Source organism: Brachyistius frenatus, unplaced genomic scaffold (assembly GCF_029030835.1).
Source record: "Brachyistius frenatus isolate BFR_SWC_R1_liver_20210118 unplaced genomic scaffold, ASM2903083v1 Contig_74, whole genome shotgun sequence".
Classification (NCBI taxonomy): Eukaryota; Metazoa; Chordata; class Actinopteri; family Embiotocidae; genus Brachyistius; species Brachyistius frenatus.
In genome coordinates, this window is record NW_027210673.1 from 890,394 (window position 1) to 906,159 (window position 15,766).

At 40.7% G+C, this 15,766-nt stretch overlaps 2 protein-coding genes across 2 annotated transcripts; both read left to right on the forward strand.

Moving 5' to 3' along the window:
• Positions 1 to 788: 788 nt before the first annotated feature.
• Positions 789 to 10,965, forward strand: myo5c (myosin VC). Its single transcript, XM_069708191.1, has 40 exons — positions 789 to 883; positions 1,100 to 1,210; positions 1,312 to 1,483; positions 1,592 to 1,736; positions 1,811 to 1,967; positions 2,130 to 2,273; positions 2,361 to 2,442; positions 2,580 to 2,687; positions 2,766 to 2,872; positions 2,969 to 3,234; positions 3,328 to 3,409; positions 3,497 to 3,637; positions 3,725 to 3,847; positions 3,977 to 4,060; positions 4,199 to 4,330; positions 4,472 to 4,569; positions 4,674 to 4,760; positions 4,866 to 4,977; positions 5,065 to 5,276; positions 5,384 to 5,549; positions 5,652 to 5,798; positions 5,873 to 6,037; positions 6,141 to 6,234; positions 6,303 to 6,366; positions 6,449 to 6,723; positions 6,821 to 6,884; positions 6,965 to 7,045; positions 7,133 to 7,313; positions 7,403 to 7,496; positions 7,605 to 7,668; positions 7,748 to 7,916; positions 8,013 to 8,097; positions 8,184 to 8,276; positions 8,450 to 8,604; positions 8,809 to 8,898; positions 9,011 to 9,161; positions 9,248 to 9,533; positions 9,616 to 9,790; positions 9,875 to 9,955; positions 10,052 to 10,965. Exons 1-40 carry the CDS (start codon positions 857 to 859, stop codon positions 10,202 to 10,204), a joined length of 5,223 nt encoding a protein of 1,740 aa, XP_069564292.1. The 5' UTR covers positions 789 to 856; the 3' UTR covers positions 10,205 to 10,965.
• A 194-nt stretch (positions 10,966 to 11,159) lies between these two features.
• gnb5a (guanine nucleotide binding protein (G protein), beta 5a) lies at positions 11,160 to 15,723 on the forward strand. Its single transcript, XM_069708193.1, has 11 exons — positions 11,160 to 11,385; positions 11,918 to 12,054; positions 12,179 to 12,220; positions 12,649 to 12,725; positions 12,829 to 12,961; positions 13,317 to 13,460; positions 13,556 to 13,647; positions 13,920 to 13,968; positions 14,096 to 14,192; positions 14,333 to 14,499; positions 14,605 to 15,723. Exons 1-11 carry the CDS (start codon positions 11,250 to 11,252, stop codon positions 14,614 to 14,616), a joined length of 1,086 nt encoding a protein of 361 aa, XP_069564294.1. The 5' UTR covers positions 11,160 to 11,249; the 3' UTR covers positions 14,617 to 15,723.
• Positions 15,724 to 15,766: the final 43 nt, after the last annotated feature.

Genomic DNA, 15,766 nt, shown 5'->3' on the forward strand with positions numbered 1-15,766 from the left:
ATTTTTCTTCTTAACATCGACACTTAACTATTTGTACTATAAATCAGTAAATGAAATGTGTAAACATATCGTGACATGGCCGAGGTCTGTATCCGGTTTCTTTAGTCGTGAGAATCCTTAAACAAACGAGCTCACCCACTCTGTCAAGCCGCTGTCACAAGACGGAGGGGCGGAGTCATCAGTCAAAGTCCGTAACAGGTGAGCGAGCGACACGCAAACCAGGAAGAGACGAGAAAAAAACCTGCAACATGACTGACCGGACTTTCACAATAAAGGGTTGAGTATCGTTTACGTGCAACGATGTTTCCCGTCCTTTTGGCTTGTAACCTTTTCTATTAAGGATGTGGCCACTTGACACTCAGTGCCACAAGTTATGGCACTTCTATGAATGTGACATCTGAGCAAGGACTGTTTCCACAAAGTCCTGAAGAGCTTAAAGTATCCAGGTGTCCAAGAAAATTGCAAAGCTTAGAAGCAGTAAAAAAAAAAAAAAAAATACAACAATAATAATAATTACAACAAGCCTGTAAAAGACCATCAAACAACAGTAGATTAAATCATAAACAAAATCGAAGCTCAAATTACTGTGAAATCAGAAGACATGATTAAGTATGATAATGATACATGATAATGTATGCCGTGAAACATTGATTAAATATATTTCAAAGGATGTTAGATTTTGCATAAATTCAATGGGGCTATTATTTTGAAGATCATGTCCGGAAGCGTGATTTCATTGTGTCTAACTTGAGTGGTGATTGTCGCATAGTTGCGAGTGTAGTTGTGGTAACCTGGAAAGTAGTGATACAGCAGCTGATAAACAAATGTATAGACAAAAGAAGTCACAGCAATAAACATGTCTTTGTTGGAACTGTACACTGAGGTAAGGGAGAACCTCCTTTTTTTTTTTTTTTTTTAATTAATAGTTATTATTTCCACAGGGTGGAGGAGTTGAGGTTTACAGACATATGGAAACTTTGTTAGTGCTTTTACAAGGTGTATGGTTGTTGGATCCATAGGAATGTAAAGTCTAAACACTCAAGTACATCTCTTAAATCAATCATTTATTAACTTTCACCTTTGAAATCCTCTCTTTTAGTACAACAGAGTGTGGATACCAGATACAGAACATGTGTGGAAATCAGCTGAGATTAAGAGAGACTTCAACTCTGGAGATAATGTTCTTGAATTACTTCTTGAAGATGGCACTGTAAGTAAAATGTCAACCTTTGCATGTAGACTGTTAATGGGTTTATAATGGTGAGAAGCACCAGCTGACCTCACTGTTTTACATAACCTGTCACCGGACAGGAGCACTGCTACCCTGTTGACCCATCTAAACCACAACTTCCTCCTCTTCGAAACCCGGACATCTTGGTGGGGGAGAATGACCTCACAGCGCTCAGCTACCTGCACGAGCCTGCAGTCCTGCACAATCTCAAAGTGCGGTTTGTGGAGTCGAGGATCATCTATACCTACTGCGGTACAGCCACAAGAAGCCTTTTATTGTCAAACTATTTCCAAGTACTGAGGTGTCTGCTGTCAGCAGGTTGTTCTTTGGGCTCAGACTCTGCTATTTCCTCATTTTCAGGAATCATACTGGTGGCTGTAAATCCCTACAAACAGCTTCCTCTCTATGGCGATGCAATCATTCACGCTTACTCAGGCAAGAACATGGGAGACATGGACCCTCATATATTTGCAGTGGCAGAGGAGGCTTACAAACAGATGGCCAGGTAAATCTAAAAGCTCCAATAGTCTTGGAGAAAATGTATTGTTCTGCTGTATTACACTCACTTTTCTTTCTCAGAAACCACAAGAACCAGTCGATCATTGTCAGCGGTGAATCTGGAGCCGGCAAAACAGTGTCTGCTCGATACGCTATGAGGTACTTTGCTGTTGTGAGCAAATCTGGAAGTAAGACTCGAGTGGAAGACAAAGTCCTGGCATCTAATCCGATAACAGAGGTATGGTTTTTACTGGACCGAGAGCCTTGTACTCACAAGGCAGCACATAACTGTTCCTCCAACTGAACTGGCAAAAAAGTTTCATCACTGTGATAACATTAAACTAACAGGTTGTCATATCTGTACACATAAAGTCGTAAAGGACTTCTTTTTTTCTCTTAGGCAATAGGAAACGCAAAGACCACCAGGAACGACAACAGCAGCCGATTTGGGAAATACACCGAGATTAGCTTTGACAAGAAGTACCAGATCATTGGAGCCAACATGAGGACCTACCTGTTAGAGAAGTCCAGAGTTGTTTTTCAGGTAGTATGTGAGATGACGATTCTTTTTCGTTTATTACTTATTCTCCTTACATTTAATCCACGATTTTCTTTTTCTTTTTTTTTTCAGGCAGACAACGAGCGTAATTATCACATATTCTACCAGATGTGCGCCTGTGCACACCTGCCAGAGTTCAAGAACCTTAGACTGCGTGAGTGTTTGTACCGAGGTTTTTTTTCTTGGGGTCCCACACTGAGCTGCCACTGTTTCACCACTGTTGTATTTAATTCACTCCAGGTATAGAAATATATATTATATGCCCTCAGTAATATGTTCTTTCATCTGCAGTGAGTGCAGATAAGTTCAGTTACACCTGCATGAGCGGTGACATAACTATCGAAGGTGTAGATGACGAGAAGGACATGGAAGAGACTCGACGGACCTTCTCACTGCTGGGTAAAGGCTGCCTCAACTGCAGCTTCCTTTTAGTGTAACTTTAATGTTTGCTGTACCTGCTTTTCTCTGCTTCTCCAGGATTGAACGAGGACTTTCAGTCAGATGCATTTAAAGTCCTGGCAGCTGTTCTGCATTTGGGGAATGTGGAGATCCGAAACTTTGGAGATGATAAATCATCAGTTCCAGTGAGTAATTTTTATAAAAAATATAATTTATGTGTGTAACAAATCTTAAATTATGGACCAGGTTAAATACAAAACTTGGATTTGTACATCTTTCAGCCCAGTGATCCACACCTGGCAGTCTTCTGTGAGCTGCTGGGTGTGTGTGTAGAGGGGCTGGTGCGCTGGCTGTGCCATCGAAGGATCGTTCTGGTGGCTGAGACGGTTGTGAAGCCGGTGCCCAAGGAGCGGGCGGTAAATGCCAGAGATGCTCTAGCAAAGCAGATCTATGCTCATCTGTTCGACTGCATTATCAACAGGATAAACACGGCGCTACAGGTTCCAGGAAAACCACATGCTTTCATAGGTGTTCTGGACATTTATGGGTAAACAAACACAACACTTTTTTTTTTCCCTCTTTGGCTGCTTGATATATGCAGGTATCATTTCGATGTGAACATTTTGTTTGTTGTCCTTAGATTTGAAACGTTTGACGTCAACAGCTTTGAACAGTTTTGTATCAACTACGCGAATGAAAAGCTTCAGCAGCAGTTTAACTTGGTATGCAACGCCATCATCCACAATCCCTGCTGACCACCACACACACGTCTGTATCAGCTCTTGATCTGATGTGTCTCTCACCTTCAGCATGTGTTCAAGCTGGAGCAGGAGGAATACATGAAGGAGGACATCCCGTGGACGTTGATAGATTTCTATGACAATCAGCCCGTCATTGATCTGATTGAAACAAAGATGGGGATCCTCGACTTGCTCGATGAAGAATGTTTAGTAAGATGAGATGAATATGATTGAGACATGTTTTTTGTGTTTTATGATTGCAGTGCATCCGATGCGTGTATGTTTTTTTTTTCACAGTTCCCTCAAGGCACTGATCAGAGCTGGCTGCTAAAGCTGTACAACTACCTCGATGCCAGTCCTCTGTTTGAGAAGCCCAGGTTATCCAATGAGGCATTTGTGATTCAGCACTTTGCAGACAAGGTGGAGTCCAATGACCAACTATCTGCATAATGTACAACACTGCTGTCACCAGTTTCAGATTTATTCCTTTCATGATGAACTTTTTGACCAGTACCTTTTTAAAACTATATCCATCTGTTTCTTCAACAGGTGGAATATCAATGCAGAGGTTTTCTTGAGAAGAACCGAGATGCTCTCTATCAAGAACTGGTGGACATGATGAGAGCCAGTCAGGTAATCAAAGGCCCTGTTTTATGTTAAAAAAAAAAATTCATTACAAAAACAAATACAAATTTCTGTATTATGAAAGCTGTTCTATACAGCATTGTTTTCTCATCTTAACACATTTATCCTGCTTGCAACGGTTATCAGTTCCCTTTTCTGGCCAACTTTTTCCAAGAGGATGAGCCAAAAACTGTGACCAGTAAGAGTGTCAACGTGAGGCCCGCCAGACCTTTGGTGAAACCAGCCAATAAGCAGCTGAGAACCTCTGTGGGAAACAAGGTGAAAATGTTTACTCTGTCTAACTGCTCACTGCTGATTCAACTCTCACTCTCATTGAAGTTGTCATAATTTTCATTACTACAGACTAGAACTGAGTTTGTGGTTTTTTTCTTTTCTCATTAACATTGTGGTTGGACTTAGTTTTGCAGCTCTCTCTCCTTACTGATGGAAACGCTGAACGCTACCACTCCTCATTATGTGCGCTGCATTAAGCCCAACGATGAAAAGCTCCCATTTGAGTGAGTAGAAATGAATGCTTTATTGAAAAAATTCACTCTTTGTTCTCCAAAGCATTTGCGCATGTTTGTGTTTTTGTTTTCTGTGAGTGTGTTTGTGTTTTAAGATATGACTCCAGGAGGGTGGTGCAGCAGCTGCGAGCCTGTGGAGTCCTAGAAACTATTCGTATCAGTGCACAGAGCTATCCGTCCCGGTGACCTATTTATATTAATATATATGTACATATTATTATCCAACATACAATGTTCTTTTTGCCAAGTTCTCATGTTGTACAGGCTGATGTGTTTTTTGTTTGCAGATGGACATACATTGAGTTTTACAGCCGATACAGTATCCTCATGTCACATCTGGAGGCAGACCTGAGTGACAAGAAACAAACCTGCAAGAACGTGCTGCAGAGGTTGATTCAGGTCAGCTGTATCATAATACCTCACAATATAAATATTATTGTGCTCTACATGTTTGTCCATTATTTTAAATCTTGGCTTTATCTCCAGGATTCGAACCAGTATAAGTTTGGCCGCACAAAGATCTTCTTCCGAGCCGGGCAGGTAGCTTATCTAGAGAAGCTGCGTCTGGACCGACTTCGAGGGGCCTGTGTCACCATCCAGAAACATGCACGTGGATGGAGTCAGAGGAGGAAGTACCTGACCATGAGAGAGGCAGCCATCGTCCTCCAGCAGTACATCCGTGGGAAGAAGGCAATCCGGTTTGAGCCATTCACATACAGTACAGTTTTTCGTCCTGCATACTCTGTTGTATCAATTAACATCTTAAAATGAACACCTACTTGTTTCTTTTTTTGTAAACCTGCAGTAAAACAGTGAGTGCTGCAACACTGAAACAGGGCTGGGCAGCATACGTGATCCAGACACACTGGAGAGGCTACCGCATGAGGCAGATCTACCAGGTCGTCCGCCGGGCCTCCATCACCATCCAGGCCTTCACACGAGGTTGGATTGCCCGTAAACAGTACAAGAAGGTCTGTAAATAATTCAGCATTTTTGTCATTAATTATCATATAATATTGATGAACATACTAAATGTAACCACATGTGCTTTGTGTCATGTTGAAACCTCACAGATGATGAAAGAGCACAAAGCACTGGTTCTACAGAAGTATGCCAGAGCCTGGCTGGCACGACGGCGGTTTCAAACCATGCGTCGGCTGGTGCTCAATGTTCAGCTCTCCTACAGGGTGCAGCAGCTCCGAAAAAAGATTGATGAGCAGGTAACCATGCCTCAGTCTTATTTTAGCCATGGAGTTTATGTAGACAACAAAAATGAATCGCTGTGTCCTCACAGAACAAAGAGAACCGTGGATTAATGGAAAGACTGACGAGCTTGGCCAACTCCCATTCTCAAACTGTGGACAGACTTCACGGTCTGGAGGCACAGCTGGATAAATCCTCCAACCAGAAGGCATCTGTGGAGGCAAGAGAAAGGAAAGCAAAAGAAGATGCTGGTCTGGTCAGTCTTGAAGTTAATGCTTAACAATATAGTACAGTTGTTCATGTCTGTGAACTGAATCTTTGTCATTTTGAGCCCTCTAAAAAAAATATGTCACTTTCAGACAATTGCACAGCTTCACAGGGAGAAAAATGCACTAAACCTTGAAAAGCAGAACTTGGAGAAAAAGTTTGAAGCTTCCACCAAAGAGGTCAAAGGTAATAAGAGTCAAAATTCACTGATATTGATTGTATGCTAAATTGTGACCGGCATTACAATTTTACAGAGAGCTTTGATCATGTAAAAAGGAATCTTCTGGAAGAAAAAGAAAACGAAGTGAGGCTTAGAAAGTAAGTAATTCAAATGTGAAATTTATTGCTGAAGCTAATTTGTTTTGTTTTTTAAGATAATTGATGAGTTGTTTGCTGGCAGGATTGCAGAGAACAGCATTGAGATCCAGAGGCAGGACCACGAGAATGAGGTGGAAACTCTGAAGGAGGAGATAAAGCGATTGAAGGAGGAGAGAGTCAGCCTGCAAAGAAAGATGGAGGAGGGGGCACAGCTGAACTCTGATCTGCAGGAACAGGTCATACAGCTCACCAAGCATGTCAAGGCCATTCCTGAGCTACGCAGAGATCTGAACAACCTGCAGAATCAGAGAAATAACCTGGACCAAAAGATGAAGCAACAGTCAGAACAAGCAAAAGGTACAGTTTGATTTTATACTTTTAGTCAGAAAAAATGTCCCCTTATACATAGATAAATAAAGTATTTTGTTGATGATCCCTGAACATTTTTCTGCAGCTAAAATGAACGAGATTGCAAGACAGCTTCTTGGCGGTGTTGTTGAAGAGGAGGTTCTTTTGGGGTATTCCATCTTTTTTGAGTGTTCCCTTTTCTCACTACATCTCCATTAGCTATTTAATTTCACACATTGTTTCTCTGAAGGTTAACTCCAGATGACTCTGAGAAGATTTATGAGACTGAAGATTTGCAGGCAGCCTTTGAAGGCCTGGAGAAAGCCACCAGGTGTACATTTTTACTATCAACCCGAGCAACCTAATTAAAAATCCAAGAGACAAACCTGCATAAACGTGGTTCCACATTTTTTGGTAGGATTCTGGAGAACTTCAAGAGGGAGCAGAGAGAAAGCTACGAGACTCAAGTGGAGGGCTTGAAGTTAAAGGTGGACCACTTTCAAAATGAGAACAGCAAGCTGCAAAACCTGTTCCAAGAGAAAAGTAATGTCAATGACAGTATTCGCGACGAGGTGTCACGGCTCAGCAGTGAGAACTCAGTATGTTGCATCCTTCATCCCATACTTCATTGTTTGGATAGATGAGGTGCAGGACAAAGCTGTGATCTCTTCTTTGATGTGATCCACAGGTTATACCGGAGCTGAAACTGCAGGTTTCAGAGCTGCAAAGACAAAAACAAGAGCTAGAGGGCCTTGTAGAGGAGCAGAACAGAGAGTTAGCAGGTAGCTCTGAGGTTGTTGTTTTTTTGTCCAACAATTTCACTAGAAAGCTCTTTTGGAGATAAGTATTTTACATGTTCTTTTATTTTTGTTTTTTTGTTCGTGTCGAAGACAAAAACAAGGAGATCACCAACACTCTTCACAAGAGGATTACAGAAGAGAGTTCACAGCGCAGGTAAATTACAGTGGAATCTGTTTCTTGATTAAAGGAGTGATGGTAATTTTGAGTGATCCTGATTTCTGATGCTTTTTAGGCACTTTGAGGAGAAAGCGGAGGAGCTGGAGGAGGCAAAGACGGACCTTCAAGGCAGAGTGGAGGAGTTAAAAGAGGAGAATGATCACTTGAAGAGACAGCAGCTGATCGAGAGTGAGATCAAAAGTAAACTGAGACTGGAGATGTCACATTTAACTGCTGAGAACATGGTATGTGTGTTTGTATGAAGAGTAGAGGGTTACAGTATAAGTGTATGAATGCCTGTCTAAATTAATGACCACAACAAATATCACATTTTATTTCAGGACTTTGAAGAGCAGCTTGACCAGAAAGACAGATTAATAAAGAAACTTCAGATTAAAATGAAGAGCCTTGAAACATCACAGAGAGGTAGTGCTGCAGCTGGTACAGTACATACAAATGGTCAGATAAATATAATTTCTCCATATTCACCACTTTTATTGTGTCTCACGCAGCAAAGCAAGCGTCTGCCATTCCTAAAGATTACCTCGGCATGTTGGAGTACAAAAGAGAGGATGAACCCCGTCTTATTCAAAACATCATTCTGGGTATTCTTCCCCTGTATCATGTAAACCCATTTATTTTGAGTTAACTGCTTTTCTCTGTGCAGCCATATAACCTGGCTCCTCTGGGAGTTTTATCAGGAGTAAACACATATAATAGCAGCAAAATGAATGAATGGATGAATTCTCCTTCAAATCTGCGACCATTTTGCCCACAGACCTGAAACCCAAAGGTGTGGTGGTCAGCATGATCCCCAACCTGCCAGCCTACATCCTCTTCATGTGTGTCCGCCACGCCGACTACCTGAACGATGAAGCCAGACTCAAGTATCTCATGAACGCAGTCATTGGTGGTGTCAAAAAGGTCATCATGGTGAGGTTAATTCTCCATCTATTAGCCATTATGTCCTCTATGGATCTTTTGAAATAAGAATAGATAGTAAAAAAAATATATATATAATCTGTAGGCATATCTAAGATTATGTGGATCATATATTGACTCAGTTTAGTTTACTGTAGTAATTTTGATTTAAAAAATTTTGAATATGTGAATTTAACTGACATTTTTCTGCTGTAGGGTCATCACAAAGACTTTGAGTTGTTGTCCTTCTGGCTCTCAAACACGTACCAGCTGCTCAACTGTCTGAAGCAGTACAGCGGGGAGGAGGTGAGGCTGTACTGTATTCACCAGTGGTTACGCTCTCATGGTCTCCGTCTGTCAATATTGTCTTATACAGGGTTTTTTTTACATTGCTTTGTTTGCTTTCTGTTCACAAAAGGAGTTCCTGAAACAAAGTACCCCTCGCCAGAAGAAGAACTGCTTGAAGAATTTCGATTTGTCCGAACACAGACAGATTCTCAGCGATCTGGCCATCCACATCTATCATCAGATGATCTCAGTCATGGAAAAGATGCTTACTCCTGCTATTGGTATTTTACAGATCACATGCTGATGGGTTGATAGGAGCTGTCTTATGTAAACAGCCTAAAATGTGCTTCTATATCTTCTTTAACAGTACCTGGTATGTTGGAGCACGAGAGTTTACAGGGGATTTCCAGCATGAAGCCGACAGGCTTCAGGAAGCGATCCAACAGTACATACGAGGACTCAGAGACCTACACCATCTCCTCCATCCTGCAGCAGCTCACTGTCTTCCACTCCACCTTGAACCACCATGGTATGGACCAGGGCCTCATCAAACAGGCTGTCAAACAGCTGTTCTTCCTGGTGGGTTCAACCACCCTCAACAACATCATGCTCCGCAAAGACATGTGCTCCTGCAGGAAGGGGATGCAGATCAGGTCTGTGTGTGTTTCTGTGAAATTTGAACAAAAGACATTAAAAGAACAGAACTTCAGTTTTATAGCAGCTCTGTTATTTCAGATGTAACATCAGTTACCTCGATGAGTGGCTGAAAGAGAAGGAACTTCAAAGGTCGAATGCTATCGACACTCTGAAGCCGCTGTCTCAGGCTGCCTGGCTACTGCAGGTCAACAAGTCCACTGACGATGATGCCAAAGAAATCACTGAAACATGCACTGAACTCAGCCCCGTTCAGGTACTTTGCTCAGTGACATTTAATGTGATTTTAATGTTGGAAACTCTTCACACTAAAAATTTAACATCATATGTAAATTTGTAGATTGTCAAGATTTTGAATTCATACACACCCATTGATGATTTTGAGAAAAGGGTGACGTCATCATTTGTCCGCAAAGTTCAGGTGAGCTCCAGTTGTTTTAATGAAATACAGTGTATTAGTATGAAATATCAACCGTAGATACTCGTCATTAAATGTGCCAATATGTTCCCCTTACAGTCGATACTACAAGATCACGAAGGGTCCACGCAGCTGATGCAGGACACCGATTATCGTTTCCAGGTCACGTTTCCTTTCTGCCCGTCCTCTCAGGCTCTGGAGCTGATGCAGATCCCAAGCAGCCTTCATCTGGACTTCCTAACCCGGATCTGACACAGCCAGCCTTTGACCTTTAACTCCTCATGACTGATTCATACCCCATATGTCTCGGGCTGCATCTGATTGTATATATAAATATGTAAACACCCTAGACAATATGGACATTTAAAATGCACAGACACAGCCCGGATTTAAGAACGACTGTGTGTCCTGATTGCGAAATCTATCTCAACACCAAATGAAGAAATAAATAAATAATTATTTTAAATATTTGTGTAAATTGTATCGCACTTGCAATGATAAGTTGATAAATCAGTTAGGTTTTAAATCTATTTTCTACAACATTTTTGATAAACAACAATCAAAACCTTCAACCATTTTAAGGTTTCAATATTTACTGCTTTTCTCTGATTTATGTCCGTACAAACTGAACATTATGGGTTTTTGAGAGTTGGTCAAACAAAACAAGATAGAACCCGATGTCACCTTGAACTCCACTTTTCATGCATTTTATTGACTCAATGGTTTATTGATATGAGTATTTTTTTTTATATACTGTAAAATATAAAATGTCCTTTAGTTAAAAAAAAAAAAAATTCCCTGAATGACCTTGGTGTCTTTATAACCTTGTTGAAATGTGAAAATAAAAGTGGAATAAATAAAATGTAACTGTATGTTGAGTCATCCACTTATGACAGATAATTCAAAACAACCTATAACCATATTATATTAGGCCTTTTTTTTTTAACTTATTATGAAAACATCTTTGCTCCACTTCAATCGTTTTATCTATTAAAAAGCCACTCTGCTCTGTCTGTCTGCTACGTGTGTTCTTTCCCTACAGACAAACAGCAGTGTGTTTTTTTTTTTTTTTTTTTGGGGGGGGGGGGGGGGTAAATGCATTATTTATCTGTAGAGTACGGTGAGGCCGGGTGCTGCTGAGGATGCAGCCTGTGCGCAGCATCACCAGGATACAGGACCCTCCTCTCCTGGAAACTGAAGGAGCATCTTCTCCGTCTGACGTCATGACAGCAGCATCAGCTGTTAGCTCTCATTTAAGCCTTTTCGCTGCCGATCGCTTCCTGCACAAAGGAAATATATGAGATCCCCTCTAATTCCTGAAATGGCGACACAGGAGGTACAGCTGAACGAGACTCTGACTAATCTGAAAACGGAGTCAGAGACGCTGAAGTCGAAGCTGGAGGAGGAAAGAGCGAAGCTGCACGATGTCGAGCGTGAGTGCTGAAAATGGAGGGGCCTCGGTTCACCTCTGCGTTTACACTGTGACGGGACGAATGATAGCAAATGTGTCAATATAGCCCCGTGTTTCTCTGCCAGGGGGCACATATTGCCAATGTTACAGCGATGTGAATTTGTAAAAGCAGATTATTGCTCAGATGTGCCTGATGTTATTGATTCATCATGCGGCTGGAACAGGCTGTTTGTTTGCTTCCCCATTTTATAGCCCAGTGCCTCCATCCTCATTTCAGAGGTTTTATCCAATCGTGTTTCAGCAATGTGACAAAAGTAGGGATGTAGTATATTAACTAGAAAGGACTGTTTGTAATGCATATTATATGAGATTCAAGCTATCTGAGAACATGAAAGATGAGGAAAGATTAATTCAATATTTTCCTCCATTCACTGTAGGCCTACTGTTTAATCCTTATTGCTGCCAGGAATAATAATTGAGTGGGCATACAGTAAAAATATTAATGTAATGTCCCATGTGTGTGTGTGTGTGTGTGTGCGTGTGCGTGTGTGCAGTACATCAGGTGGCAGAGAAGGTGGAGGGGCTGGGTCAGTTTATCATGAAGACCCGAAGAACCCTGAAGGGACATGGAAACAAAGTTCTGTGCATGGACTGGTGTAAGGACAAGAGGAGGATCGTCAGCTCCTCACAGGTCACAAACTGCATGTCTCTGCTTAGTTTTCAAAGCCATGATTTTCAGCTGACTGCAAAGCCAGGTTGTTGTTGTTGTGTAAACATGTTTATATATTGTACACATTTCTAATCTCTTAATGCAGGATGGAAAAGTGATTGTATGGGACGCTTTCACCACCAACAAGGTAACTTCTCTATATATATTTTTATTAAAACCATCAAGACAACTTCAGGAAAATGCCGAGATTTTTAAATATATTTGACATTTTACCTCTTTATGTCACATCGTTCCACAAACTTGTGTCAAACCAGTGTTTGAGCTACTGTATGTTTGAACTGACAACTCATGTATCACATGGAAAAATCAAATCGAGTGATAAAGAAGATTTGCACATCAAGAAGATATCTATTGTGTGCTTTGATGGTAAATAAATGTGAATGAAGGGGTAGGAATACCAGAAATGGCTACTAGAAATGGAGAGTCACCTAGTAAAAGTCTGAAAATGTTTGGGGTTATGGACAAATTGTTGCACCTCTAATCATCTATCTATCAGCTTACTGTTCTGCTCTGATTATGCCTAATGTATTCTCACTGTCTTTTGATGTCTATTAGGAACACGCTGTGACAATGCCTTGCACCTGGGTGATGGCCTGTGCCTACGCCCCCTCTGGCTGCGCTGTAGCTTGTGGGTGAGTGCGTTACTGCCCACGACGATCCGATCCAAATCTGGGTTGTCATCTTCTTGGTTTTGTGTGTTGTTCTTTAGTGAATTTGGATTACTATCTGTCATAGGGGTCTGGACAATAAATGCTCAGTGTATCCTCTGTCCCTGGACAAGAACGAGAACTTGGCTGCAAAGAAGAAGTCAGTGGCCATGCACACAAACTACCTGTCTGCCTGTAGCTTCACCAACTCGGATATGCAGGTGAGAATATCCACCAATGTCCTCCAAAGACCCAAAGAAACTGAGTAACATGTCTGTGGCAATAGTAGTTGAGTCTCACATTTTCCCATGTTGTTTTACGAATATTTTGCAAACACAGCTGCTTGTCCATTTCCTTGTCATTATTGATCACAAATCACTGCCTTCCATATCGAGTGAAAAGAGCGCCCCCACCTTGTGAATAATTCACAGCAGCCAGTGGCTTCTGGTTTGATCACGTGATGTCTCACACAGCAAAGAAAATCCATTTATAGCCACGCATTGGCCCATAATGACTTTTACTTTTTAAACTTGAGAGAACATGATCCTTCATTCTCATGGTCTGGCTGTTTTAAAGATCCTGACGTCCAGCGGGGATGGGACATGTGCATTATGGGATGTCGAGAGCGGGCAGCTGTTGCAGAGTTTCCATGGACACGCAGCAGACGTGCTCTGTCTGGACCTGGCCCCATCTGAGACCGGCAATACATTTGTTTCAGGGGTGAGGGGACTTGCTATACATAGCTTTTATTACATCGTATTTACACTATTTAAAGTTTGAATATTTTGTCATAATATGCTTTATTGTTACTGCAGGGCTGTGATAAGAAGGCTAATGTGTGGGACATGCGCTCGGGGCAGTGTATTCAATCCTTTGAAACTCATGAATCAGACATAAATAGCGTGCGGTAAGTGAATACTTATGATTTAAGTGTCAAGATCTGAGAGTAGAGCAGATTTTCTTTTTATTATCCAGTGAGGAAAATACAGATATTTTAAAGCCTCTGTATGTTGTAATTTTATGTGCTGATGACATCTTTTTTTGATAAGACAATAAGATGATCCTAGTGAAAATAAGTAGAGCTAATGGGTTGTTTTTATCATTCTCAACCACAGTCCTTTTTGATGGTACCACCAGGAGGCGCTAAAATTACATAATATTGTGTCTGTTTCTCAATAGATACTATCCCAGTGGAGATGCTTTTGCTTCTGGCTCAGATGATGCTACAGTAAGTACTCAAATATTATTTATTGAATTTATCTTAAACCGTTAATACCGTTTACATACCTCACACCATGCCGTAAAAAACACATTTATGAATCTACTTAAAATTCAAACACTCACTTTTGTTGCAGTGCCGCCTGTATGACTTAAGGGCAGACAGAGAAGTGGCTATTTATTCCAAAGATAGCATCATATTTGGGGTCTCCAGTGTTGATTTCTCCCTCAGTGGTAAGATATTTTTTCCCTTAACTGTTATTCTAAGTATTGAAGTATTAAACACATGTTAATAGAAATCCACCTCCTTCTGAGCTTAAATATATTGGATGTAGATACTGTTAAAAACATTTGTGTTTTTTTTCTCCCCTCAGGTCGGCTACTGTTTGGTGGCTACAACGACTACACCATAAATGTCTGGGATGTTCTCAAAGGAACACGAGTCTCTATTCTGTTTGGACACGAGAACCGTGTCAGTACGCTGCGTGTGTCCCCGGATGGGACGGCCTTCTCCACAGGCTCCTGGGACCACACTCTTCGGGTATGAGATATTTGTTATTGATGTCTGAGATGACAATTTAGCAGACCTCAGTGACCATTCTGGTGATGTGTTATAATGTCTGCTGTGTCTTTTTTTTTCTTCCAGATCTGGGCTTAAGCATCAAGACACAAAGGATTAAACAGTAGACAGATCTGCTGAAGACACACCGACGTTTCTGTTTGCTAGAATACAATCACAGAGATAGAGACTCAGTTTTGGTTGTACATAGAGCGTATCAATAGCACTGTATATACTCCTGTTTCTTGGCAAGGGTAGATTTACATATTTCAAAGAGTAATTAAACCAAATGGCACGCTTACATTTCAGTATGATTGAAAGAAAATTGCACAGAAGTATTTATGGTTATAACTTAAGATGTAAAAAGTCTATTACAGAAAATATCATTGGTAGTGACTTGCATCAGTCTAGGATAGACGTGACACAATAAAGTGATGTATTGTATGCGCCCACATAAAGGACATTACTCGTGAATTTATTTGTTTTTTACACATGATGAGGGAGCAATGCAGTCTGAGGAAGAAAATGGAAAACAAGGAAACCAAATACATTTGACTTATTAGACTGAGAAGGAGGGATGAGGGGTGGCCTCTGTGAATGAGATATCTTTGAATGTGAGGGATAATAGAGAAGATGATGTAGAAAAAAAAAATATTATTTGTCTGAAGCTAATTTAAAATATTACTAGATGTGAGGGAGCATTGTTATAAAATATAGGACAATGTTCCCAATGTCCTATGAAATATATTACATAATATAAACAAAAGTACAAATATGTAGTTTATTAAAGGTGAATATAACACATTTTACACCCTGTGCAACCAATATATACTTGACAGCAACTCACCTGCCAATATTATACTTATGTAAAAAAAAGCACATTTATAGGTAAACCTAAAATACATGCTGTTGATTATCCATTCCTGTGGTTTGCCTCTCGTCTTTGTTTGTTTACAGCTGTTGAAGCCACTCGCTACTTAGTGTGCACATTCAGTCACCAGAGACACCCTGAACTTGTGGTCCCCCACTAGATATCTACAATTACTAACACATACAAAATATTAGAATGTACTCCTTTTCATTCAGTTGTCCAACGGCGGTGATTTCATATTTACTGTAATTACTTTATTGTAGTTTAGTGTACAGACAATAAAAGGGACTGTTAATCAAAAATATTAAAAATGTATTAAACTGTTTTGAATATCACTGCTGTGTGTCCCATTATTGAGCTTTGACTTGTTCTAATTTT

Coding starts and splice junctions, on each gene's coding strand:
- gnb5a (XM_069708193.1), top strand. CDS start 11,250: ATGAGATCCCCTCTAATTCCTGAAATGGCGACACAGGAGGTACAGCTG. Junction 13,461..13,555: donor GCAATACATTTGTTTCAGGG/GTGAGGGGACTT, acceptor TTGTTACTGCAG/GGCTGTGATAAGAAGGCTAA. Junction 14,193..14,332: donor TGTTGATTTCTCCCTCAGTG/GTAAGATATTTT, acceptor TTCTCCCCTCAG/GTCGGCTACTGTTTGGTGGC.
- myo5c (XM_069708191.1), top strand. CDS start 857: ATGTCTTTGTTGGAACTGTACACTGAG. Junction 4,331..4,471: donor GAACCTCTGTGGGAAACAAG/GTGAAAATGTTT, acceptor GGTTGGACTTAG/TTTTGCAGCTCTCTCTCCTT. Junction 9,956..10,051: donor CATTTGTCCGCAAAGTTCAG/GTGAGCTCCAGT, acceptor TTCCCCTTACAG/TCGATACTACAAGATCACGA.